Here is a 27,249-nt window from a genome sequence, read left to right as displayed (position 1 = left end):
AAACGGCGGAACTCATCGAAGTCTGCAGTCAGTCCTATACAATGCGAGCTCTGCTCTGCCGGCGACTCTCTCGATCTCTCTACGAAGCCGCGGCTTCATCATCATCATCTTCTTTTTCTTCTTCTTCTTCATCATCATGTTTTCGTCGGCTCGGATTCAGAACTCTAAGCTCACTCACATCGTCGTCAAACCACACGCCTCTCTCTCGAACCCTACTCGCATCATCCCCGTGGTCCGCCACTCAACTGCGCGGCGCCAAGTTTCTCGGCTCCGATGTAAGTTTCTTCAGCATTCTTCCAATGGTCGCATCAAATCTATGCTGTGTTGGCTGCTTTTAAAGAAATAAATGAAAATTTTGAGGTCATTTTGGGATTTGGACTTTGGAGTGAGATCGAATCCTTTGTTTTCGAAGATTTTGGGAAGAACAGAGATCGCAGTTGTGTTGATTGTGGAATTATGGATATGCGCATTTTTTTTTTCGTTTGAGTTGAATGGTTGAAGCATGTGTTACGATTGAGCTAAAATTGTATTCTGGCTCAGTTCATTTTAATTGTCGGTCTGGGAATTGAAAATTTATTCGTGAAGATTTTGAAAACCATGATACGTGGCATCTGAGGAATCAGGATATTGAGCATGATTCTCAGAAAATTTTTAATGAAAAAACGGTGATGCTATTGAAATATTTGTTTGTGATTGACGTTCTATTATTTTTGTGAATGAACGGATTGAGTTTTGAATCTTACGACTCATGTAGCCAAAATTCATGAAATGATCATGTCGATATCTATGTTGCTTGTTATGTATGTAGATTGGGGTTTGACTAACCCACACTTTTGGCATGACATTTTGCTAGGTTAGTAATGAATCATGCAATGCAACCAGAACCGGATGGGTACTTCTGTTTGATGGGTTCTCTCACGTGGTTCATTTGGTGAGGAGGAAATTAGAAGGAAAGGGGGGAGATTTGGTTTTAAAATGCCAATTCACTTGTTTGGTATGGACAAAATCATCAAAAGGAGAGGATTGGAAAGGATATAAATTTATGGGTTCAGCATGTTGAGTTCAGCTGAAAAGTGGGCAGGATTGTGCGAAGGAAAGCTTTTTAAATGGTATTAAAAGTATATTCAAGTGGTTTCTAAATTTTATTTTTAATTTTTACTAGTTAATATTTTTGTAACATTAGGAATAGAAGATGTCAAAGATTAATTCCCTCCATTTTGTCTTTTTTCCCAAGGCGACACAGGACAGAGGAAAAGAAGGGTCATCAGTCATCTCATTGCCTTTCCTTTTCATTCATTTCCTTTTGGTTCTTTTTGAATTACTTCTGCAAACAGGGTGAATATTAATCAAACACGAACTATCAAAAACTTTTGAGAGTGATATGTTTTTTGGAAGACACTTTAACGAGATGGCTAGAACTCATTAAGACAAGCTGAACATCATGAACCTGATATACTGAGTGAAACCTGTGATCCCAATAATCTAACAAACTCAACAAGTCTGATTGCTTTGAAGTAAAGTCCTAGTGATTATTGATACTGCTTAGGGCTCATGGAATTTTATTTCATATCTTGTTACCAAATAGATTTAAAATTCAGCTGTGATGGAATTCTTGTGCATTATATTGCATTTTTTTTTCTTTTCTGTTAGTTGAGGTATGTTACACTGGAGCTTTTTCAATTTGGTCACAGGTCAGACCTGGAAATTGCATCAGAAGAAAAGGTTACGTTGCAGTTACACGAACCAATCTGAAATTGAATTCTCTCCTAAAATTATATATACTAACGATAATTCATTTCGGTTTCTTGTAATTTGGGGATCTAACTTGCTTCAGGACGCATATACCAGGTAATTAGTACCGTGTCCTGTCTTCTTATCCTGCTTGTTTCCTGTTTAAGAATAATATTTGTAGCATTTTTTTATGTAATGTAATTCTCTTGGACATAAACTTGGTTTAGGTTTTAAAAGCACAACACACACAGCATGGAAGAGGAGGAGCAACAATACAGGTTTGTTTCGATCCTGTCATGTTCGTAACATTTTTATGATCTACTAATTCAAATTTCTCTGGATTTGAATACATATAATTACAGTGAAACTTATGGAAGGGTATGCTCTTTTCTTGCCTTTTCCTTATCATGTCAAACAATTTTTTTTTTTTTTTGATAATCGAGGAACTTTCCATGGTCAAGCCCTTAGGACTCTCCATGGAGATCCAAACCTCGGGATGTTAATCTCCCTGCAACAACTAGTACTAGGTAAATTCAGGGTATCATTAGTGGCGAGATTTGAACTTAGGACCATGTACCACTTACTAAGACCACATTTCCCAGTATTCGCCTTGACCAATTGGGCTACCCTAACAGGTCCTTATCATGTCAAACGTGCAAACTTCAATTTATCTAATTTCAAATATAAAACCAGGTTTGCAGCAATGTCTTGGCGCTAAGAACCTTGCTATAAACGTTTAGCGTACTAGTGGCCTATGGTTCTAATACCAGTTTGATGCAAAAAGGCCTTAGTGACTTGAGGTCTCTTAATCTCAGGTTAATTGGTTCCCACTCGAAGTTAAAGACTGTAAAATCAGTGAAAACAACAAATGGTACAAAAGAAATTAAAGAAAAAGATGTAAACAAACTTTTTGAAGAGGCTAAAAGTGGAGAGGTTGCCAGTGGAGGGGTTTGAGAAGGAAATTAGTTCCCTTATGAGAAAATTGGAGTCAAGAAAAGGTCGTGGGGGGAAGAAGAAATCGTTGTCGGTTACTCATTTGAAGAGAGCTTCGTAAACTTGATTGCTCGGTCAAGTTTAATTGCTCACCTCTCTCAGCAAGGGGAAGAGGGAGGGGCAGTGGGGCTCTAGTGTCTCCTTTTGTATGAGGTTGTTTTATTCATTTCCAGTTGGGTTGCGAGGGTTGGGATTCTAGAGGTTTATGGGGTTCTTTTCTAGGCTTCTGGGGTCTTTTTTGGTTTGGGCAGTGTTTTTTAGCACTGTGTGGTTTTAAGGGGTAGGTGTTTTCTCTCTTTTTAGCCTTATGGCCTGTATTGTATACTCGGTGTGTACATTGCCGCACCTTTGTGCTAGCACTTTTTAATATATTCTCTCTTTTACTTATCAAAAAAAGATGTAATTGGGATAGACTCTTTTTGGAAAATGGTGTTGGAGATTTGCTTTTGAGAATGAGTCTTTACGGAAACAAGTGATTGTAGGAAAATATGGAGGGGAAAAGGGTGGTTGGTGTTCTGGTGCTTCAAGGGAAGGTTACGAAGTGGGGTTGTGGAAGGTGATTAGGAAAGAGTGGATGGAGTTTAGCAAAAGGGTGGGTTTTAAAGTGGGGGATGGTAGAAGAGTGCAGTTCTGGAAGAATAGGTGCCATGGAGAGGATTCCTTGGAAGAGGTTTTTCCAAGTTTGTACTCTCTTGTCTCCTCCAAAGATGCTTGGGTAGCTCAGTTGTGGGATCAATCTGGGGAAGTGGGTCACTGGAACCCTGTATTCACAAGACTTAACAATGATTGGGAAATGGAAGAGGTGGAAGTTTTTTTTAGAAGGTTGCACAGACAAGCGCTTAGAAGGAACAATAAGGATGTCATGTCTAAGGTCTCTTTACAGTTAAGTCCTTTTACTCATAGCTAGTTCCTTGCAACAGTAGAGAGTTCCCTTGAAGCATAGTTTGGAACCCTTGGGCTTCGAAGAGGGTCAGTTTTTTTGCTTGGGAAGCTATTTGGGGGAGAATTCTAACTATGGATCAACTAAAAAGGAGGGGTTAGATTTTACCAAGTAGGTGCTTTTTGTGTAAAGTGGAAAAAAAATCAACAAATCATGTGCTTATTCACTGTCCCAAGGCAGGTATGATTTGACACCTTATTTTTGCTATTTTTGGTGTTTAGTGGGTTATGCCCAATTCTATCAAGGAAACCATACTTAGTTGGAATGACTCATTTGTTGGGACGAAAAGAAAAAAGGCGTGGAATGTAGCCCCTTTATGTTTATTTTGGACCTTATGAAAGGAGAGAAACATAAGAGTCTTTGAAGATACCAAACTAGCAAGTTAAGCTATTTTACGACCTTTTTTGTACATGTTTTCAGATTGGGTTAGGGTGCATATAGGTTGTACATCGTGGTCTATATTTGATTTCATTGATTGTTTAAGATGTAAGTAAGGGGGTGATTTTTTGTTCTTTCTTTTCTTTTTGCCCTTGTTGCCTTGTATACATTGTGTATTATTTCTTAATATAATTGCTTTACTTATTAAAAAAAAAAGATAGTGGAAAAGGAGTAAGGCTAAATCAAACTTAGGGATCAACACTTGGGGCCAGCGGGTATGAAAACCTTAGCAGGTTTTTTGAAGGAATGATTGTACAGCTTGAAGTAATTCTTGTATTTGAAAAGCTTTGAAGCGGATGAAACCAAAGATTTTGCTTTGATTCTAAATATTATCATGCATTGAGTTGTTGCTATCGAAAGAAGACAACAAAAATAAAAAAATAAAAAAGGTGAATTTTATAACACCTCTTAAGCTTGGAAAGCTTGTTGGGAGAAGACATTGGCTTTAGATCAACTTTTGAGGAGAGGATGGTCTTTGAAAAACAGATGTTTGTAGGTTACCTTTGTAAAAGGGAGATGGAATCTATTGATGATAGCCTTCTTCATTTCCTTAAAGCTAGGGAGTTGTGACGCTTGCTATTTTCTTTATTCAGAGTTGTTTAGGTCCTTCCTTTTTAGGTTAGGGAGACCCTCTTAATTTTGCATGGCTCCTTCATGGGAAGAAAGTGCAAGAAGGTTTGGCAAGCCACTCCGTTATGTATATTTTAGATTTTGTGGAAGGCAAGAAATCGAATTTTCTTTATTCAAAGTCTTAGGTCCTTCCTTTTTCGGTTAGGGAGACCCTCCTAATTTTGCATGGCTCCTTCATGGGAAGAAAGTGCAAGAAGGTTTGGAAAGCCACTTCGTTGTGTATATTTTAGACTTTGTGGAAGGAAAGAAATTGAAAAGCCTTTTAAAATGTGGAGCAATTAGCTCAATCATTAAAGAACTCTTTTGTTAAAAATTTGTTGACATGGGTTAAAATGTACATAACCAAAGGATCAGTGCCTTTAATCGATTTTGTAAATTGTACGGGATCTAGATGAGGAAAGGTGCAATTTGTTTCCCATTTTCTTGGTTATGCCTTTTGTTATCCTTTGTATGTAACCTATGTACCTTGGTGTAGAGCTCTTTTTAATATATATCTTCTCCTTTCATACTTATAAAAAAATAAGGTGACATGTAAACTGGAATTAAAAAATTATTTAAAACTTAAATGTAGAATTTAAGTTGGAAACTTTACTTCAAAGACTAATTACTAAGAATGAAGAAATATCTTGAATCTTTAACATGAAAATATTAATAACAATAGTTAACTTTAGAACAACCATATTTGATAAAGTCAGGGCAAAAACCACCCTTGCTGTTCAGATTTTATGTAAGATATTCTTAAAGTGATTTGAGTTTAAGTTAATACAACCTAACCTTATCCTCAAATGAGAGCATCCTTGCTTTCTTGCTTCACTGACGTTGAACAAATCCTCAGATAAGATATTATGTTTCCATTTTCATTCTTGAATCTTGATTCATTTTTTATTGTAATTGTTATATCTTGGATGGCTAATACATGATACAGTGGAATTGTGAGTGCCATATTTTCCATAGATGTTTAGTTTTATATTGCACAATCTTGATTCATCCATAATAGAGTTTGAAATTTCATTGGTTCTTTTGTTCATTGAAAAGTGAATCCCATTTTGCTCATTACAGGTGGAGCTTCGTGATATTGATAGTGGAAGCAAAGTAAATGAAAAGTTTCGTACTGATGAGACTATTGAAAGTATGCACATCAACTTGTCAAGGTTTTGCTACAAATTTCTATGAAAATCTTCATTTATTGTTGCATAGTATATTCTGTTTTCTAAAACATATTTTTAAAAATTGTTTTCAAGTTAAAGAACAAAAAAAAGTTTTTTTAGTATTTTTTAAACATATGGATGTTCAGAAAAAAAATTTTAAAAACACTTTTCAAATCACAAAAATAAAAAAACTTGTTAGGATAAATAAATTTTAGCTATTTTAAAAATAATTTTTATTTTGATTTTGTAAAATTTTTTGTAAATTTAATTTATATAATATTAATTAAATCTAATTTAAGTCTTATTAAAAATAAAATAGTTTTTTAATTACAAATAAATATTTTTAGTAAAATATGAATAGTAATAATTTGATAAAATATAATTTTTTTTTATTAAAAAGATGGTGCTATTTTAGTATATATTATAAAGTATGGATATTAACATCCTCATAAAGGCATGATTTCTTTTTTTTTTTTGTTAAAAATGAATAATAATTATTTAAAAATAATAATGGTTAATAATATTTTATTGAAAACGAATTTGAAAAAAGGAAATTTTATTTTTTGTAATATGCAAATAAGCTAAGTTTTTCATTACATGTCCACATGTAATATTTAAAAATAATAACGGTTAATAATATTTTATTTAAAATGAATTTGAAAAAGGAAATTTTAGTTTTTGTGATATGCACATAAGCTAAGTTTTTTCATTACATGTCCACGTGTAATATTTAATTACATATAAAGTATTTTGGACTAGTTTTGATTTAGTCTGTAATTAATTGGGGCAGTTCCTTAAATTTAAATTTTGAATTATTCTTAAAACTTAGTATATTCATCGTAGCATTAAGTGTTGCTTGATTTGGTCTCACTTGATTTAGAATCTGTTTGCCTTATGAAAAAATTTTAGAAAGTATAATTGTGTACAAAAGAAAAACAGTAGATTCATGATTTATTTTGGAACAGTTTTGGTATATTATTTTCTAATATTGATTGGGTATATTTTTGAGTTCTAAATTAATTCTAAAAATTATTAAACTCATAAATAGATCTAACAGTATTATGAATTTTCTCATTGGACAAATGAACTTCAAATCAAGTTTTAGTCCGCAAATTTCTAGTTGTGATTAGGTCCTTTTTTGAATTTGAATTATTTTTTAAAATTAATAAATTTGTTCAGAAGTTTTTTTTTTGTTTTTTTATTTGAAGTCTATTTGTCCTGTGAGATGGGTCGTTTTTTTAGTTCAAAATTATTTTTAAAAATTAATAAATTTGTTAACAAGTTCAACACATTAAGTTTTTCTTTATTTGGAGTCTATTTGTCTAGCGAGAGTATTGGGAAAAGTATGGTTCTACATAGAAAAGAAACAATTTAGTTAGTTTGGACCCATTTTTGTTCATAAATATTCTATTACTAATTGTGTTAGTTGGATCAGTATTTGAGTTTCAAATTATTTTAAAAAATTACTAAACTAGTTAATAAATTCAACGCATTAAGTTTTGCTTGATTTGAAATTTATTTGTTTGATAAAAATAAAAAATAAATAAAAAAAAAACCTTAGAGAAGTTAAAGGAAATTAAGAAGAACATGTGTGATTCAAAGATAGATCATATTTGAAGATTTTGGATTTTGGTTGGTGGAGAGAGAATGAAAGAAGAAAGAAGTCATGTTCTACTTTATTTTATCTTTATGGTTTTTTTTTAATCATTTTTTTATTTCTCCATGTTTTTTTTATTGTTCTTAGAAATTGGTGAAAACAACTTGTTATCTGAAAACTATTCTCTATTTCGCACCTTTTTTTTTTAAATGGTTTCCAGTGAACAACGTCCAAACAAAGCTACAAATTTTTAGAAACTACTTTTAATTCACACCACCAAACAAACTTTATGTTTCTTAAAGTGTTTTCTGCATCATTTTTCTTTTAATAGATGAGACTTTTCTGCATCTATGTTATGAGATTGTGAAATTTCATGTACCTAGGATCCCAATGCATGAGATCTTCATGTCAATCATGTATTTGCACATCTGCTAAGGAAATTTAAAAAGCTCATTCTTTAGCACAAGATCCACCCATTTTAGCTAGAATTCAGCTTCCCTATTGCTATTAATATGATATACTGCTGCAAGAAATGGTAACATCAGCACATTGTAACCCTTAAGTATATCGGATAATTCAAGTTGCTTCCATGATGGTGGGTTTTTAAGTTGTAATATCAACTCATCCTAGAATCCTCAACTTTACCATTTTGGCTTGGTATTGTGCTTCCTTGCTACTACTACTTGAATGTGACTCATAGCTGATCACCATGTAAGAAACTAAGTTGCTTCCCTAGTTTAGGCTTCGTAAGCTGATACAAGCTTACACCAAACCCTGTTGGTGGGGTGGTATGTCATTCTATCTCACTGTTAGTTTCAGAAACAACACGCCATTTAGCTATGTTGGAGGGAGGAATGGAGGGATGAGATTAGGTGACCTATCCTTAGGTTCAACTGGACCCACACAGTGACCAATTTAATTTGTTTAACCTTATTCATTTACTTTGAAATAGGACAGGATAGGCTCCAAGACCAATTAAATATCACCTGGTACCTTGCACCTTAAGTAGCCAAGTCTGTGAATGGATTTGAATGAATCTCGCAGGCATCACATGACTTTTATAGGACCAACATGACTGACCAAGAGTTATCCTATTTTGATTGGGACCATTTGTAACTCACAACATGCCATCTAACAGTACGTCAATTCCATAACAATTTAAGGTACATGTTGCCTACTTTTATTAGGCTGTTAACAGTTTATTCTGTTACCCAACTTGCTTAACAGTTTCACTTTGATACAATCTGAATCTATAAATGCTCTTTGACAGTGACCTTTTCCACATATGCGCAAGTCTGTTAGACTAATCCCATTTGGTGTGCTCCAGGTGTATTTGTTGAGGAAAAATCTTTCTTATATTTGTATACTGATGATGACAACATAGTGCTGATGGAGTAAGTTCTATTGGGTGTCTTTTTATGCTTCACATTATATGCAGTTGTAAACATAGACAATCAAAATGTCCCAACTTACTGAATGTGGTTCTCTTTTTATATAAATCAGGCCTGGCACATTTTCACAAATGGAAGTCTCAAAGGACTTGTTTGGCAAAGCTGCTGCATATCTAAAAGGTAAAATTTTAGGACCAGGCATCTAATTGAGCTTGTTTTATTTGGTGATTTTATCTATGCTATTATATAAAACCAGAACTTCTGAATCTGGCTTAAATTCCTTCCTCCTAATGACCCTAATAAGTTGATTGACTAAAAAGATGGTTCTAGGCGATCTCAGGGTTAAAAGTGAATAGGGATAAAAGTGAGGTGATCCCTGTAGGAAGGGTTGACTATCTAGAGAATATCATCTCTGTTTTGGGGTGTAGAATTGGGAATCTTCCCTCCTCTTATTTGGGACTTCCCTTGGGTGCTCCTTTCAAATCTCCAAGGGTGTGGGACGTAGTGGAGGAGAGATTCAGAAAGCGCTTGTCCTTGTGGAAGAGACAATATCTTTCCAAAGGGGGAAGACTTACCTTGATAAAAAGCACCCTCTCAAGCCTCCCGATTTACCTAATGTCTCTCCTTGTTATTCCACGGAAGGTGTGTGCAAGACTTGAAAAGATCCAAAGAGACTTCTTGTGGGGCGGTGGCGCTTTAGAGAAGAAAATGCACTTGGTAAAGTGGAGCGTGGTTTGTACTGATATGAGACAAGGAGGCTTGGGTATTCGCAGTCTTGCGGCCCTAAACAAAACCCTGCTTGGGAAATGGAACTAGAAATTTGCTATAGAAAGGAATTCTTTGTGGAAACAAGTAATTATAGACAAATATGGGGAAAAAGAGGGAGGATGGTGTTCTAAAGAAGTGAGGGGTGCCTATGGTGTGGGATTGTGGAAAGCCATCAGAAAAGATTGGGAAATCATTCGCTCAAGATCCCGCTTTATAGTGGGGAATGGGAGGAAGGTCAAATTTTGGAAGGATTTGTGGTGTGAGGACCAAGCTTTGAAGGATGCCTTCCCCAACTTATTTAGATTGGCAATCAATAAGAATCAATGGGTATGTGATGCTTGGGAAGAGGAAGGAGAGGCGGGTAGCTGGAATCCTTTGTTCTCAAGAAGCTTTAATGATTGGGAAATGGAAGAGGTGGAGGGCTTGCTCCAAAAAATATACCCCCTGGTTTTGCATAGAGATGTGGAGGATGCTTTAAGCTGGAAGATTAGTAAGAACGGATCCTTCTCTATTAGATCTCTCTACCGATCCCTCACATCTACCTCTAATGAATCTTTTCCTTGGAGCATCATTTGGAGATCTTGGGCACCCATGAGAGTTAGCTTTTTTGCTTGGGAAGCGTCTTGGAACCGAATTTTGACTACTGATCAGCTTAAAAGAAGGGGCTGGATACTTCCAAATAGATGTTATTTGTGTAAAATGGAAGAGGAAACTAGTGACCACTTGCTCCTATTTTGCAAGAAGGCTACAATGTTATAGAGCTTGCTTTTCTCCCTTTTTGACGTGCAGTGGGTCCTGCACTCTTCAATCAAAAGGAACTTGATGGCTTGGCATGGTGCTTTTGTGTGTAAGGGAAAGGAAAAAGCTTGGAGGGCGGCTCCCCTTTGTTTAATGTGGACATTATGGAGGGAGAGAAATGATAGAGTGTTAAATGACAATGAACGTACCAACCAAACTCTAAAACTCTCTTTTTTGTACACTTTTGTGAATTGGGGTAAGGTATATTTAGAGTCTCATTCTTTGTCCTTGTTTGACTTTATTGGCTTTTGTCTAGATAGAAGAAAGGTTTTTCTTTTTAGCCTAGCTCCTTGGGCATTTTGTATACTTCGTGTGTACTCTTCTCGCCTTTCTAGGCTTTTATTATACATCCTCTTATTTGCCTATCAAAAAAAAAAAAAATTTGATTGACTAAAAAGTGTCAAATGTGTGCATTCATAATACTTAAAATCTATAGCATTGTTAAGCTTTTCAGCCATCATGGCACAACCATAACTAACTCTTCTAGCCTCATCAAAGTTTACATTGCTTCCACCACTATCACTGCTGCTATCATCTCTGTGACCCTAATATACCATAGAAGCAGCATGATCTCCCCATGCTAGCCAAGCAAGTTGTGCTCAACTTGAAGACCAATAGCCACGCTGCAATGGTGCCACCTCCCTTATCAGTAGCATTTATCTATTTCTTTTTATCTTTCTTTTTTTGTTCTCTATAGTAATTCTATATTCAAAACCATTCAATTCAATATACTTTGCCTTTTGTTTTTCCCCTTTCCATAAGTGCAATTGACAATGGTGTACTATATCGCATGCATGTGATGCTTATTCCCTGTCTGCTAGGGGAACTGGTTTCAATTTTGAAAGAATCTTCCTCTTTTGTTACATTTTAGTAGAAAGTGGATGACATGTTTGCAGAGATATATGAGGAATCAATTGTAGTTACCAAAAGTGCATTTGGGTAAGAACTAGTGATGATGGAGGAGAGAGAAAGAACCAGAGAGAGAGTGAGTGAGAGAGATGGAGAAGAGAACTGGCCCCAAAGTGCGAGAGGGGTCTCAGAGGGACATATCAAATCAGGGGGTCGGAAAAGGAGTTTTGGGATAGAGTCCAAAACTTTTGAGGTTGAGACAGAGAAGAAGAAGGGGAGGACGCAAATCTTCATAGTGGAAAGAAAGGGAGGGGTTTCTTCTTGGATTAAGTTGGGGCCGGCAAGTTTAAGGCCGCTCATTGAAGGTCTGGTTTTTTGCTCAAAGGACATGAGGACGGCCATTGGGAGAAACGATGGCAAGAGAATGGGAGATTTTTCTCCTTAGTGCGAGGCGAAAACAAAGGGGGTTGCTTCCTTCGCCTGGGGGTCACAGATCGGGAAAAGAAGAGATTTAGCATCTTCGTTCCCAGAGGCAGAGGAGCAAAAGGGGGCTGGATCCTTTTGGTGGAGGCGCTGCAAGAGATGGAGTCCAGTCCAGAAGGGCAAATGAGACAGGAGAACAAGGACAAACTTTGGATACCCTTGTTGGGAAAATCCTTCGCGGAGGTGGTCAAGCAGAAATGCAGCACCGGAGAAGGGGTGGTTAGGGTGAAAGTGGATAACAGAGATTTAAGGGTGAATTTGGAGAAACTGGACCATTGCCTTGTAGGTTGCTGGACTCCAATACAAGGTGGGGGGGAAGATTTAAGAAGATGGGGGACCCAAATGTCAAAATGGTGGGGGCTAAAGGGCAATTTAGGCTTGGCCAAATTGGAAGAAGGCAAGGCACTTTTGGAGTTTGAGTTGATAAAAGAAGCCGAGAAAGCCCTAGACGGTGGGGAAATAGTGGTCGGTGGCCTCGTCATGCGTCTGGAAAAATGGAGCCAAAGGACGGGATGCTTGATGGAGGAAGAGAAAGAAAGAGAGGCCTGGGTAAGGATAGTGGGTCTTCCCATTTCTCTATGGAATCGGGACACTCTGAGCAAGATAGGAGAAGGATGCGGGGGTTTTTTAGATATAGACGTCAAGACGGAGAGGAAGGAAGAGTTACAGTGGGCTAGAATTCGGGTAAGGAGAAAAGAGGGGAAAAATCCTAATATGGTGGAAATTTGGGTCGAAAATATATGCTATTCCCTCACTCTGTGGTGGGAGACGAGGCCGACGCTGCGAGTGTTGCCGTCCGGCGAGGAAGAAAGACACCTCGTAATAGATGGAGAGGTTGAGGGTGAGGTCCAGCCACGTGAGGGCAAGCGCGTGAGGGAGGCTGAAGGGGGCTCGAAGCTCGAGGAGCAGCTGCAGACTGCGGATGGGACGCGAAAGCTGACTGTTGGGTCAGGGCGACCCATAGAGTGGGTTTGTGGGCCTGGTGAGCTGCAACTAAGGCCTAAGGGAGCGGGGTTTATTCAAAATGGGCCTGTTGCGACGGGCTTTATGGTGAAGCCTAGTGGGGCTGAGGGCAGTAGCCCATCCTCTTCCGCTGTGGAGGCTCTTGGACCAAGGGAGAAGATGGACCTCAGTCGGACCATGGCCCGAAAGCCCATGGTGGATGTGGGTCTAGTAGGCGATGGACAGAGCCCAGTGAGGGAGCCAAGCGACCAGTCTGTTGAAGCCCAAAGTTGCGGCGCAAGCTCGGGAAGCCCAATCTCTGAATTCTCTCTATTTGGAGAGAAGGATGGGCTGCACAGGCAGAGAGAGGCAGAACTCCTCCACATAGGGCGATCGAAGACTGATCTCGCCCTTGTAGAGGAAGCGACGAGGTATGTACAGTCCGATTGCTTGATCCCTGTGCCTCCTTTTTCCCTTTCTCTTTGTTTTGGTCGGACTCCAGTGGGGGAGTTTTGCGACCTTTCTGGGCCTGAAAAGAAGAGGGGCGAGGACGATTATCCGCTTCAAATGATCATGGGATTGGAATCCCCCTTGTCAGAGACTGTTGAATGCTGGGATTTGGTGGAGGTCAACAAAAGCAGTACTGATGATAATGGAAAGGATTTGGGTTCTGATCAAATAGTGTCTCGAGTAAATAAGGCAGGGGGGGAGCTTAACTGGGAGAAGAGCGATTTCGCCAAGTTTAGTAAGTTCTTGGGTTTTTCGACAGAAGGTCTGGAGAAGGACATTATGGAATTCCTGGTTAAAATTCGTAAGAGAAGGGAAAGAGTTCACAGTAAGAACATTCTGGAGAAATCCAAATTTGAGAGAGAGTTAAAAAGATTAGAGTGTTCCATTAACTATGAAGGGGGGAAGAAGCAAATTGATGGTGGACAAATAAGGGGGTGCCAAATTATGGAATTTAAATGAAGCTAAGAATCTTAAGTTGGAATGTTCGGGGGGCCAATGACAGCGCCAAAAGAAGGGTTATTAAGGCAGTTATCAGAAGTCAGAGGGTGGATCTTTTTTGTCTTCAGGAGACCAAAATACAGGCTTTGTCGGAGGGATTGGTGAGAAGTTTGGGTTCTGGTAGGTGGTCTAATTGGGCGGCCTTAGACACCTTGGGCACTGCGGGAGGGATTCTGGTGTGTTGGGATAGAAGGTCTCTGGAGGTGATGGAGACGGAGGTGGGAAAGTTTTCTGTTTCCTATAGGATTAGGAATGTGGAAAACGGGATGACCTGGATTTTTACTGGTGTGTATGGACCTTTCTCTAGAGAAGACAGAGTTTGCTTGTGGGAAGAACTAGGGGCGATTAGAGGCTTATGGGAAGATCCATGGTGTTTAGGGGGGGACTTCAACGTCATCTTGTCCCAGCAAGAAAGGAGTAGTCAGGGAAGGTTATCTGGGGCTATGAGAAGTTTTGCCCAAACTGTAGATAATTTAGAACTCACTGATCTGCCTATGCAAGGGGGTATTGCCACTTGGAGTGGGGGAAGGAATAACCAATCCTGGGCGAGGCTAGACAGGTTTTTGGTGACTTAGTAGTGGCTAGATATGTTCAGTGGGGTAACCCAATGCAGATTGCAAAGACCCATTTCCGATCATTTTCCTATATTGCTGATGGGTGGGGGATAAGGAGGGGCCCTACTCCGTTTAGATTCGAGAATATGTGGCTGAAAGTGGACGACTTTAAGGGTCTTCTCCGGGGGTGGTGGCAAGGGATTGAGGTGAGAGGAAGGGCCAGCTTCAGATTGCCCTATAAGATGAAGGTTTTGAAACATAATATTAAAGTTTGGAATAGGGAGGTGTTTGGAAGGTTGGAAGTTAATAAAAACTCTGCCCTTCAGCAGCTGGAGTTCTGGGATGGAGTGGAGAGTGAGAGAAGCCTGACTATAGCTGAAACTGAGCAGAAAAAAGAAGCCAAGGATGCCTTCTATAAATGGGTGTTAATGGAAGAAGTTCATTGGAGGCAGAAGTCTAGGGAGTTATGGCTCAAGGAAGGTGATAGGAATACCGGTTATTTTCACCGTATGGCCAATGCCCATCGTAGGAATAATTCGCTGGACAGGATTGTAATTAATGGGGAGCTGCTGTCCGAGGACCAAGAGGTGAGGGATGGGATAGTGAATGCATTCCAGAAATTACTCTCAGAAGAGCCGGGGTGGAGAGCGGATATTGAGGGGCTGCAGTTTAATCAACTGAATTCCCAGGAAGCTGATGACTTGGAGGTGCCTTTCTCTGAGGAGGAAATCAAATTTGCATTGATGGAGATGAGGGAAGACAAAGCCCCAGGCCCGGATGGCTTTACAGTGGCCTTTTGGCAAGATTGCTGGGATTTTGTGAAGGAGGAGGTGGTGGAAATGTTTAAAGAATTCTTTGAGCATGGGTCTTTTGCCAAGTCTCTCAATACCACCTTTTTGGTCCTTATTCCTAAGAAAGGAGGAGCTGAAGATCTGGGGGACTTTAGGCCAATCAGCTTGCTTGGGGGTTTGTATAAACTTTTAGCCAAAGTCCAAGCTAATAGGCTAAAGAAAGTGCTGGATAAGGTGGTGTCAGTTGACCAAAATGCCTTTGTGAGAGGGAGACAGATTTTGGATGCTTCTCTAGTAGCTAATGAGGTGATTGATTATTGGTATAAAAGAAAAGAGAAAGGATTGATATGCAAGTTGGACATCGAAAAAGCCTATGATAGCATCAATTGGAAATTTCTTATGAAGGTTCTTCGGAAGATGGGTTTTGGGGCTCGTTGGATGGAATGGATGTGGTGATGTATCTCTACTGCCAAATTCTCTATTTTAATCAACGGGGTTCCAGCTGGGTTCTTTTCAAATTCAAAGGGGCTGAGGCAAGGAGACCCCCTCTCTCCATACCTTTTTGTCTTGGGCATGGAAGTGCTTAGTAACATTATTAGACAGGCTGGTGAGGGGGGTTTTATTTTAGGCTGTAGGATGCGGGGGAGAGGGGGGGAAGAGTTGACTGTTTCTCACCTCCTCTTTGCTGACGACACTCTCATTTTCTGCAAAGCTAAAAGAGAGCAACTGACCAATCTGAGTTGGATTTTGGCTTGGTTTGAGGCTGCCTCTGGCCTTAGAATTAACCTGGCTAAGAGTGCTCTATTTCCGGTGGGGGAAGTGGATGAGGTGGAGGAGCTGGCGGCTGAGCTAGGTTGCAGATTGGGGGCTTTACCCACTATGTACTTAGGGCTGCCCCTTGGAGCCCGTCATAAAAACTCATTTTCCTGGGATGGGGTGGAGGAAAGAATGAGAAGAAGACTAGCTCAGTGGAAAAGGCAATATATTTCGAAGGGGGGAAGAATTACTCTCATTAAGAGCACTTTGGCCAGCATACCCATCTACCCCCTTTCCCTTATTCGCATTCCTAAGGCTGTGGCAAGAAGGATTGAAAAAATCCAAAGAGATTTTTTGTGGGGGGGGGGGGGGGGGAAGCTTGGAGGGGAAAGTTCACTTGATTAATTGGAAGGTGGTATGTAGCCCTAAGGAGGAGGGGGGTTTAGGCATCCGAAAGATAGATGTGTTGAACAAAGCACTGTTGGGCAAATGGGTTTGGAGATATGCCTATGAAAAGGATAATCTTTGGAAAACGGTGATAGGGGTGAAATATGGTCAAGAGGGATGTGGGTGGAGGACTAAGGAAGTTTGTGGGCTTTATGGGGTGGGGTTATGGAAGGAGATCATGAAGGAGGCGGATTGGTGTTGGGAGAGCATGGCTTTTAAGGTTGGGAAGGGGAATAGAGTTTTGTTTTGGACGGATAAGTGGTGTGGCAATGAGGCGTTTTCTCAAACTTTTCCTCAGTTATTTACCTTGGCGGGTCATAAGAATGCCAAAGTTTGTGAAGTGTGGGATTCTAGTTTGGGTCAAGGAGGTTGGAATCTCAGTTTGGCTAGAGATCTCAATGATTGGGAGATGGAGCAGATAGGAGGCTTGCTGTATCTTCTGAAGGACTTCAGGATTGCTCCTGAAGAGGACTCTGTGAGTTGGAAGCGGGAAGGCAACGGTGCGTTTGGGGCCAAGGGGGCCCACAAAAGCTTAAGTGGCTCCTCAGCCGGTGCTTTTCCAAATAGACGCATTTGGTTGGATAAAGTTCCAACAAAGGTGTCTTTTTTTGCTTGGGAGGCATCGTGGGGGAAGATCCTCACCTTGGACAAGCTTCAAAGAAGGGGATGGCAGCTCCCTAATCGGTGCTATTTATGCGGATGCGAAGAGGAAAATGCAAATCATATTCTCTTACATTGTACAGTGGTTAAAACTATTTGGGAGATCTCCCTTGCCATTTTTGGAGTTCAATGGGTATTCCCAGAGTCAGTTATAGAGGTGTTACGTAGTTGGAGGGGTTCTTTTGTGGGGAAAAAAAGAAAAAAGATATGGAATTCCATTTCGTTGTGCATATTTTGGACGGTTTGGAAAGAAAGGAATAGGATAGTATTTAGGGGAGGGTCTTTAGATATTCAGAAATTTAAGAATTCTTTTGTATGTAACTTGCGGAGTTGGGCTAGGGTGTACATTGGTGAGGAAACCTACTCTCTGTTAGGCTTTTTGGAGTGGCTTGGGACCATTTGAGGGTGGGTGAGGCTTTTCCCCCTTTTTTTGTTTTTCCAGCCTTGTTTGGGCCTGGTCAGTATACCCCCTGTATACATGCGGCTTTTTAGCATTTTCTAATATATTTGATTGCTCATTTATCAAAAAAAAAAAAAAGTGCATTTGGGTAAGGAGCTATACTTCCTTTTTAATTCATACATTTTCCAGAGTTTTTGCTTCAAAAAGGTCAAACTAAAATATTTCATTAGATCAGGACAATAGCTTTTCTTGGATTATTGGAATTTGGAAGCATTTTTATTAGGGACGGCAATCATTTCAGATAACTACTCTTCATTGCTAAAGTTAGCAATAAATTGCTTACTCTTCCTTTTCCTTTTTGGGTATAAATGAGAATGTTAGCGTATTATCAAACCCAGAACTACCTATCTACCCTAACATAACATGGTGTGGTGTAATATTTTACCTCTGTACAGTATTTTTCCTCCATGTAAATGTGTAATTTTTGTGCTGTTTTCTTCACTGATTAATCATCATTGACTCCCACAGTAAGGTATATTTAGCAAGCTAAAATGTGATAGTTTATGGTGAACAGATGACATGAAAGTTACACTGCATTTATGTGATGGAAAGCCAACATCTGCATCAGTTCCAAAACGCGTGACATGCACTGTTGTGGAAGCACAAGTGCCTGTGAAAGGGAGTACAGCCACACCTCAGTATGTTTCAACATTCTCAGATATTTATTCACATATAGATGCCCTTCATCCTTAAGTTCAACTCTCTACCTGCTGCTCGCTACCTTCTCTCTCATTTTTGCTTGTGAAATTACTGGGATTCTAACTAGTGTATATAACTGGCTTTACTAATTCTTTAGCTGTCAAACTGATCTGATTGTGATAAGACTCCTGCTACCAAAATATTGATGGTGAGAACCAGCGTTTATCATCATATTTATATATTTCTTTTGAGTTGTGTGGAATATGTACAGCTTAGCTGAGGAAATATATAATTGTAGTAAAATTGTATGTAATTTAAAAATCATTCAAATACAGTCCTGCATGCACCAAAGCAAACACAAAGGAACCATCCTCCACACTTCAGGATGGCTCTTCCTCCAAAATCTACCATGTCAACTTAACAACGAGTCTGTCATGTACAAAGGCATAATCCAAGAAAACCAATCAAAGAGAACACAAGATGCCACCAGATGTAGGTCTTCCCCCAGTGAATGAGGATATGTTTAGCTGATTCTTCTTCCCACCTAAGCTACCACAGCAGATAGCTGATTCCTCTTCCCTCTTAAACTAAACTAAAAGAACACAAGATGTCACCTAATGTGGCTCTTCCCACATTGAATTAGGATATGTTCTTCCCACTTAAGCTATCCACTGCAGTTAGCTGGTTCCTTTTCCCAGTTAAACCAAACAAAGAGAACATAAGGTGCCCCAAATTTAGGTCTTCCATAATGAATAAGGATATATTTAGTTGATTCCTCTTCCCACTGAAGCTAACTACAGCCGTTAACTTGGATCAACTCCTAATCAACTTGTCAACTATCGAAATCTTCTCCATACTGCCCCTAAGAAAAGATACCAACCTTTAGAGGAGCTCTTGAACCCTAAAATTCTTTCATTGGAAACACTAAGGAGGTTCCTAGAGATAAAGAATTATAGAAGGATTTAAGATAGGAATGCTTATTTTTGGTGCACCTCCACAGCATACTATCTGAAGAACCCTTTCTCACTCTCATTAACTGAGTATGGTCTCCAGCTCCTAAGAAAGTTCCTTTGAAAACAATGGTTTTGATGATGTGACCGCATCTCCATTAGCCCAAACATGAGCCACTCTAGTATTTCAGTGAGAAGCAAATACCAAACAAACTAGCGAAAGTGTATTTCAACATCCTCATACACCAAACTTAAATCCAAATTTGAACCTTTAACCATCATTTACTCAATTCTTTGTTTCAATGGAAAAGTTTTCCCACCTTCTTCTAATTGCGTCTCAAAGGCCAACTCATCTCCTTGAAGTACCAACCACCTTCTATTTCATCAATTTTTTGTGAATGACTTTACTCCACAAAAAAATACTCTCCTTGGGGAATTTCTATGTTGGACTACCATTTTAAAAAATAAAAAAAACTAAGTTTTAGGATTTAGGTCACAATGTATATCATGCTCTGCAAACCTTGCACAACCATTTCTATGAAATGATTTTCCTTTGCAAAAAAATCCTTTGCTTAGAGAATTCCTACATTCAACTCCAATTTTCCTATTAGGATTTGGATCCACAACATATATCATGTTTTCTGACACCTTCTCTCACAATGTGGTCTTATACCTGCACATGGACAAACACGGGAGGCCATGGGCAAACAAACCATAGACAATCCTTTAGGCTTACACTCTCTCCATGTGCCCATGGGCAAACAACCTTCCTTTAGGCTTACACTCTCTCCATGTGCCCATAGGCAAACAACCTTCCTTTGAGTTTACACATGGGCTCAAAAATAAATTAGGATAAATGAACATATGGCGAGGTTCAAACACTTGACCTCCGATCAAATGAGACTTTGATACCATGTTGCACTAAGTTTTAGGATTTGGGTCTGCAATGTATATCATACTCCAACACTTCATAGTCACTTGCCCAACAAGAGTCTCCTAATTCCTAATAACCTTTCTTCTTATTAAAGCAAACCATAAACCACTTTACTACTGACACTTTTTCTCCAAAGACCATCCCAAACCACTAAACCAACACCAATGCCCCATGGATAAGCTCTCTTTTTTCCAATAAACTTTATAACTGGACACCACCTCAAAGCAAAGCAGAATGCATCTCAAACTTGTCTGACCAAACAGATGGCAAAAAAATTTTGCATAATAATTATGAGATCTCAACCTGCCCATTGGTTAGAGCGAATGCTAGCATGTGTGGTAGAGGCTCACAGTCCAAGGTTTGATTTCAGCCGCTGGTGTTGAATGCCTTGGATTAGCAGGTGCTGGTTGTGGCGGGCACAGTCAACACCCCAAGGTTTGAGTCCCCATGGAGAGTCCCAAGGGCTCGGCCATGGAAGGTTCCTTTGTTATCAAAGAAAAAAAAAACTATGAGATCTCGACCTCCTCACCACCTCACTCAACTTTAAAGCCCTTGGTAAGACCTCGCTCACCACGTTATCCATGAAGTAATGCATGGCTTCAATCACAATAACAGAAAAGGTAAGAGGTCTCTTGCATCAATTCCCTCAAACTCTGTCAAAAGCCTGCTGGTGTTGTTTGAAGCCTTTTTATTTGATTTGTAAACACCATCCCATTACACCATAATTGACAAACACATTACATACATGTTTTTTTATGTGTGTTCATGCTTGTATTATTGTTTGAAAATGCTAATAAAAATATTATATTACAAGAACTAAAGGTGCTTATCTTTGATCTCATTTCTCTTCAAGCATTGATCTTGGAGTTTGCTATAACAGTTTAGTATGTTCAGATGACTATTGGTTTCAAAGCTTTTCTCTTTCTTAATCATTTGCTCAATGATTCGCCTGTTGCTTGAAAAATTCTCCCTATATTTTTCTTACATACAGGTATAAAAGGGTTTCGCTGGACAATGGCCTTACAGTGTTGGTAAGTTAATTGTAAATTATTGCATCAATTCGTATCCAATAATTATCTGAGTTCATAATGTGTTTTTCCAAGGTTCTTTAATATTTTATTTAGTATCCCTGTACATTTGAGGTATAGATATCATGTTCTACTTTTTCTTGGGTGATAACTATTGAGAACTTCTGTAACCCCTGAAATTGACAGTGATAGCCTGGGGAAAATTTTGAAACAAACAGAAAAAAATTATGCAAACAAAACTTTTGGATTTGTGTGGATTTTGAGGAACTTTAATAGAGCCTTGCTTTTAACTGATAGCATTCATTATGCAAACAAAACTGATGGCATCCATTATCTACCCCCTGTATGGCCCCTTGTTAGGCACCTTCAAGATGAATCTTTGTTTACCAACCAAAAAAAATTATGTTTTATTCATTCTAATTTTACTTTTCTGAGAGTGTGTGCTATGGGAAGATTTAGATTTTAGTTTGACAGAAATTTCTTCTCTCAAAGACATAACAATTATAGTTAAATATTGCTTGCTTGCTGATGGCTTGCTTCAGAGTTATACATATAGAGTAACATTGACAGATTGTTTTAATGTAAACACGGGAAACTATATCTTGTAAGTTTTAGTTGTTGACCAGCAGGGAGTTTGAGAATGTGGAGCTCTCATTTGTTAAACTTAATTTGTTATCTGCTCTTCCTAAACCGACAGTAGAAGAGAAAAAGGATCTCATTATTTCATGGTATACAGCTGCATTCCTCTATTTTAGATGCTTTTTTATATTTGGAAGTGTCTTTAATTGCAATTTAGCACTTTGTATTGTGCACATATACTGTTGACAATCCTGCCATTCCATCAGTAGCACATTTTGTTCAATAGTATGTCCTTTTGTTACGAGACTGCTACAAATTGTTGAGATTTTATCTACTTCTAGTTAATCCTTGTCTACTTTCAAAATTCTGCAGGCACCACCTTTTGTCCTTGCTGGTGACTCAATAGTAATTGATACTACTGATGACTCTTACATCACCAGGTGATTTTTTATTTATCATTTTCTTTTCTTATTTTTCAAGATGTGCTCAACTTTTTATTAGGACCCCTGTCTCTTACTATTTTAGCAATTGCTCGTGTTGGTTTAGCATCTTTTACATGTTGAACAACTACTTGATGGATGGCCATGGTCAAAGTCTTATTTCCCAGTTGGAGGGTCATATGGAACAGTGTCAAATGGTGAAATAGGATATCTGTAGCCCAACCTAAGTAGGTGTCACCAAGGCTTTGTCAAATTATTGAGTCTTTGAGAAATCTCTTTTTGGACTGATGACTTTTGCTCGGTATCTTCTGGACAGACTATACTTGAATACTGATCTGGGAAGTAACACATTATTTATTATGCATTGGTTGCCTTTCCACTGTAGTTAGCTACCTCAAAGATATTTTGAGTGTAGGTTGACCTAAACCTTTAAGGTATTCAACAACTTGCCAAAGGCTATTTAAGAAGAATGCTTCAACAAAACAATTTCAGAGATAGGAGCGAAGACTTTCTGACTGGCTAATGTTGTTACAATGGTTTTTATATATTCTTTACAATGTTAATCATAATTAGCCCTTTCATTTGTAAATCACAACTCATGAGTTTTCAGCAATCATGAGAAATATTTTAGGTTTTAAATGGGCATTTTGGCTTTGATTTGTTATGTTACCGTTCTGTGTTGCATCAATGAAAACCTGAGCGCGTATCAGAAATGGTTCAGGGTTGTCTTTAAAGTAGCATGATTTGACCATTTTTCTCTTTCACATGCTGACCACTGTAATTGTTTTCCTTCTCCCTTTTCATTTTTATCTTTCCCCCAAATGCCCACCCGACTACCCCAGTCGGGTGGGCATTTGGGAGAATTTGGTTTGGCTATTATTACTATTGCTACTAATATTTCTTTGGATTCTCCCACAGGGCATAGGATGAATATTTGCATCCTGCTTCGTGTTGAGCATCCTTGCCAGTATCTTTGGATGGACAGGCCATTTGAATCCTGGTATGGACAAAAGCTCAAATGAAGATCTATTGAAGTATGAGAAGTTTTAATCATTATGGTTTATAAACACATTATTTCCATAATCATGGAGTCAGATAATCAACAACACAGTTTTTTAGAGCAGAATAAAATGTTATATTGTCGACAAATCCTCTGCTTACATTCACAAGTTGATGAGAAGAATGAATGTGAGCGTACTGTTCATTTATCAAGTTATTTAGTTGATTGATTGTGTCCATGATTGCAACCTACTTGGTATGGCATTTAATTTCTATTAGAAATGATTATGATTACAATGTGATTGAATTTAATATTTGATGATTATATTTTTAAAATGTTTTTACTAAGAATAAGGATTAATTATATAAAATTCTCCTTCATGTATAGTTGTTTAAGGAAAGTATTATTGTTCTTTCCGCTTTTTTGAAACACAAACTCTTAGGCCTTGTTTAGGATAACTTTCTATTTTTTACTTTAACTTGAAGTAGAAACCAAAATCCTAATTTTTGAAGAATGATATTAGCATTATAATAGTTTTATCAATCAATGAAAAAACTTTGGAAAATTATATTTGCATTCACCAAAACTTTATTTGCATCATCCTATATACATCTACTTAAAAATTAAAAACTTATTAATACATCCGACCTACAATTTAAAAAATACCCAAAATACAATTTCCATTATTCACTCTTGAAAGCTATTTCTTCTTCTTTTCTCTCTCAACCTATTTCTTCCTAATCATAAACTCTAGTTGCAAATCATTTCCATTATTCATAACTAATTTGAATTTTTTTACACATTTTGTTTCAAACCATATAACATACAACATTGACATCTTTTAGGCCTTATTAATATATAAATTTTGACCAAAAAAAAATTGTAAAAATGGTTGAAAAATAATTAGGAAGAGTTTAGGAGTGAGAAAAAAAAAACCTTAACCCTGTGGTGTCCAAACCTAAAAGGTTGGGACATCTTAGAAATGTACAATTATACAATGCTTAACACTAATAAGAATGTCTAGATGTACATTTTCTAACATTATTAGAGAGTTTTGGTAAGCTCAAATATAATTTCCCAAAAACATTTTACATAACTCGAAATAGAACTTCCACAAGAATCAATATTTTTTTAACTTCAAATGAAACTCTTTATCAAATCATAATTTTTTTGAACAATATTAAATATTAAATATAAAAAGTACAAAAGCTCTTATTAAGTTCTAAAAAAGACTGCATTTAACTTCTACACTCTGCTTTTAGCATTTAAGAAGCTCTTAGACAGGGAGTTGGATGGGATTATATGAAGACTGCTTAATCTTAGATCATGGTTTTGGTTCTTCATTTTCTCCCCTACCTATTGTTCTTAGTTAGTGCGTATGTTATCTCTCAAATGAAATCTAAGAAAGTTCATGGGTCATCCTATCAATCAGAACCAAAAGACAAAACTGATGTATAGGAAAAGATATTCGCAAAATGCCTACTCTCTAAACCAAAGTTTTTAAAGGTGAAAACGTAAGACAAGGCGTTTTTGTGTTTGTGAGGCGAGGCGTATGCCTCGAGGCGTTGAGGCGCAAGCTTTTTGAGCCTCACATTATATAATTAATTAATATTTTAAAATATATAAAATAAAATAGCATAAATAAAAACATGAAAACAATTCATTAGAATCATTAAAAAAAAAAACATATAAGTTCCCTACTTTCACAAAAAACCATAACAAAGTCATAAAATAGATTCTAGATTCAACTATACTAATAGTTTCAAACTTTAACAAAAAGCCATAACTAAGTCATGAAATAGAAAATAGAGTCAACCATAATAATAATTCTAAACTTTTACAAAAAATCCATAACTAAGTCATGAAATAACAACTAGAGTAAATTGTTTCAACTTAAATCCTTCTCTCCAAGGTCATCATCATCCTCATCCAATGTATCAATAGTAGGAAAATGTCCACTATCATGTATTCCCATTTCATATAAATCTTCATCTTCATCAATTGGTGTCAAATTCAATTCCTTCTCTTTGCCTTTGCCTCCACTTGTACCTAGCATAAAGTATTAATTAGGTGTAAATATTATAAGTTTTTTTTTATTAAATTTAATCAAATTTATGACTTCAATTTTTGAGTACTTACTTGGTACTTCATTAAGTTTCCTTTTGTAGGAATGTGAAGAAACCATGTGATCTGATGATGCTTGAGTCTCTTGGGAGTTGGATGACACAACTCTAATAACATCAACACTAAATAACTCATTATCTTGAAGCCAACAAAGATAAGGAAGAGGAGGGGATCTTCTTTCTCCGCAATCCATTCATCATCCGAATCAATCTCCTCTACCAAAATCAGATCAACATTTTGTTTCCTTTGTAGACTTCGCTCTCTCAATCTAGTGTTGTACCTTACATACACTAGAGCATTCAACCTTTGATGTTCAAATCTATTTCTTTTTTTTGTATGGATCTACAAATAATAAAATAAACAAATTTATGTGTTAAAATGAAATAAAGTTTTCTAACATTGAAATAGAAATATATGTATAAATATTTATAAAAATAGAAGTATTACTGATTCAAATGTGCTCTAATTTCTTTCACATCCTGAAGCACTATAAGGAAGGCTAAGGACTCGAATAACAAACTTTTGCAACTCCGGTGTTGAACCCCCAAAACGCATCCACCAACTTGTAGGACTTCTTAATGTTCGAGAATCAATTGCAATACGACTCCCAAATTCACCTATTGCTTGGTCAGATGAGTCCAACTGAATGTCAGCTGTTAAACGTTCTTGATAATCCAACATTCTATCCATGTATTCAAATAATCCCTTCCTCACCTCATCAACATTAGAGAACTTATCTCCATACCGCAATTGAGGATTAAGATAATAACATGTTGCATGTAAAGGTCGATGAAGTTGTGGAGTCCATCTTGCATCAATTTTTCTCCAAATTGAGTCATATTTTCTCTCCACGCCCCGATAATTAAATGCAATCTTCTCCTTAGTTGAATCCATCAACTCATAAATATAACTCATGGCTGGTCTTTCCTCTAAATCAACCTCTCTCAAGATACTAACTAAAGGAACAATGGTCTTTATGCAAAAAGCAACATGAGGCCAAAAATTTGGATCAAACAACACCGTACTTTGAGTTTTCACACCTTCTACATTTTTAGCCCATGTGCTTGAACACCATTTTTCTGAGGAGAACATTGCTATAAGAGCTTACTTTTGCTTATAAAGACTTTGGAGAGTAAAAAATGTTGTAACAAATCGTGTAATTGTTGGACGAAGAAGTTTATGAATTTTTGTAAATGTTCTCATCAAGTTAAGAACCCAAGTATGCCCATATATAAACTTTACTACTTGCCTAGCTTGAGAAAGTGTAGTAGCATGAACATTTAGTTTTCCAATATCCTGCAACATCAAATCAATGCAATGAGCAGCACAAGGAGTCCACCACAATCTTCTTATTTTTTCCATAAGCCTTATTCCAGCATTCACATAATTAGAGGCATTATCAGTGATGACTTGCACAACATTCTCCTTTCCAATTTCTTCAACCATCTCATCAAGATATTTGAACATCAATTCCCCATTTTTTATTGTATCAGAAGCATCAATTGATTTCATAAACCAAGTATCAGCAGAACTATTCACCAAAAAATTTATAAGACACCTACTATTTTCATCTGTCCAACCATCTGACATAATTGAACATCCATATTGTTTCCAAGCCTTTTTGTGATCTTCCATAATGATACTTAGGTCATTCACCTCTTCTTTAAGAATCCATGTCCTCAATTGGTGCATAGATGGAGGCTTAAACCCGGGCCCAAAATTTGCAACAACATCTATCAGGAAACCAATAAGGATCATTCACAGTGTTGAATGAGAGACCTTTTAAATACATAAACCTACCAATTTTTCTACATATTTATTTCCTTTCTTCTTGCTTCCACTTTGAATTCAAATTACTTTGTCTAGGTTGTAAAGTGGTAAATTTATCCATGGGTCCCCTAGGAATAGGTTCCCCATTCCCACTTACACTCCCACTCTCACTCTCACTCCCTAATGTCCCTATTGTTCTAGACAAGGCACTCTCATGCATTGAAGTTGGACCCATACCAATTTCTTGGAGCAATTCATTTCTTTTCGTTTTTTTATCCTTAAAATTGGTCAATGCCTCTTTGCATTCCAATCTAACATCTTCATTTACTTTGTTGCATGGTTTCATACCATGATGAGTTCCAGCTAAGTGATGTTTTAATCTATTCACCCCTCCCGTGCAT

At 37.6% G+C, this 27,249-nt stretch overlaps 1 protein-coding gene across 2 annotated transcripts; it reads left to right on the top strand.

Annotated features, from left to right (window-relative positions):
- Positions 1–25,410, top strand: LOC117916448 (elongation factor P). Of its 2 annotated transcripts, XR_004651563.1 has the most exons (12): positions 1–275; positions 1,692–1,722; positions 1,835–1,848; positions 1,959–2,009; positions 5,792–5,861; positions 8,805–8,871; positions 8,981–9,048; positions 17,899–18,022; positions 20,899–20,938; positions 21,887–21,954; positions 22,873–22,954; positions 25,123–25,410. XR_004651563.1 is itself a non-coding variant. In XM_034832492.1 (11 exons), exons 1-11 carry the CDS (start codon positions 42–44, stop codon positions 22,877–22,879), a joined length of 774 nt encoding a protein of 257 aa, XP_034688383.1. In that variant the 5' UTR covers positions 1–41; the 3' UTR covers positions 22,880–23,203. The 2 variants fall into 2 exon arrangements, 1 of the variants encoding a protein (XP_034688383.1); XM_034832492.1 differs by lacking the exon at positions 25,123–25,410 and having other exon boundaries at positions 22,873–23,203.
- The last annotated feature ends 1,839 nt before the right edge of the window (positions 25,411–27,249 follow it).

The sequence above is a fragment of the Vitis riparia genome, chromosome 6 (genome assembly GCF_004353265.1).
Source record: "Vitis riparia cultivar Riparia Gloire de Montpellier isolate 1030 chromosome 6, EGFV_Vit.rip_1.0, whole genome shotgun sequence".
Classification (NCBI taxonomy): Eukaryota; Viridiplantae; Streptophyta; class Magnoliopsida; order Vitales; family Vitaceae; genus Vitis; species Vitis riparia.
Note: the sequence above shows the minus strand (reverse complement) of the source record. Positions and strands in the feature narration are given on the sequence as shown.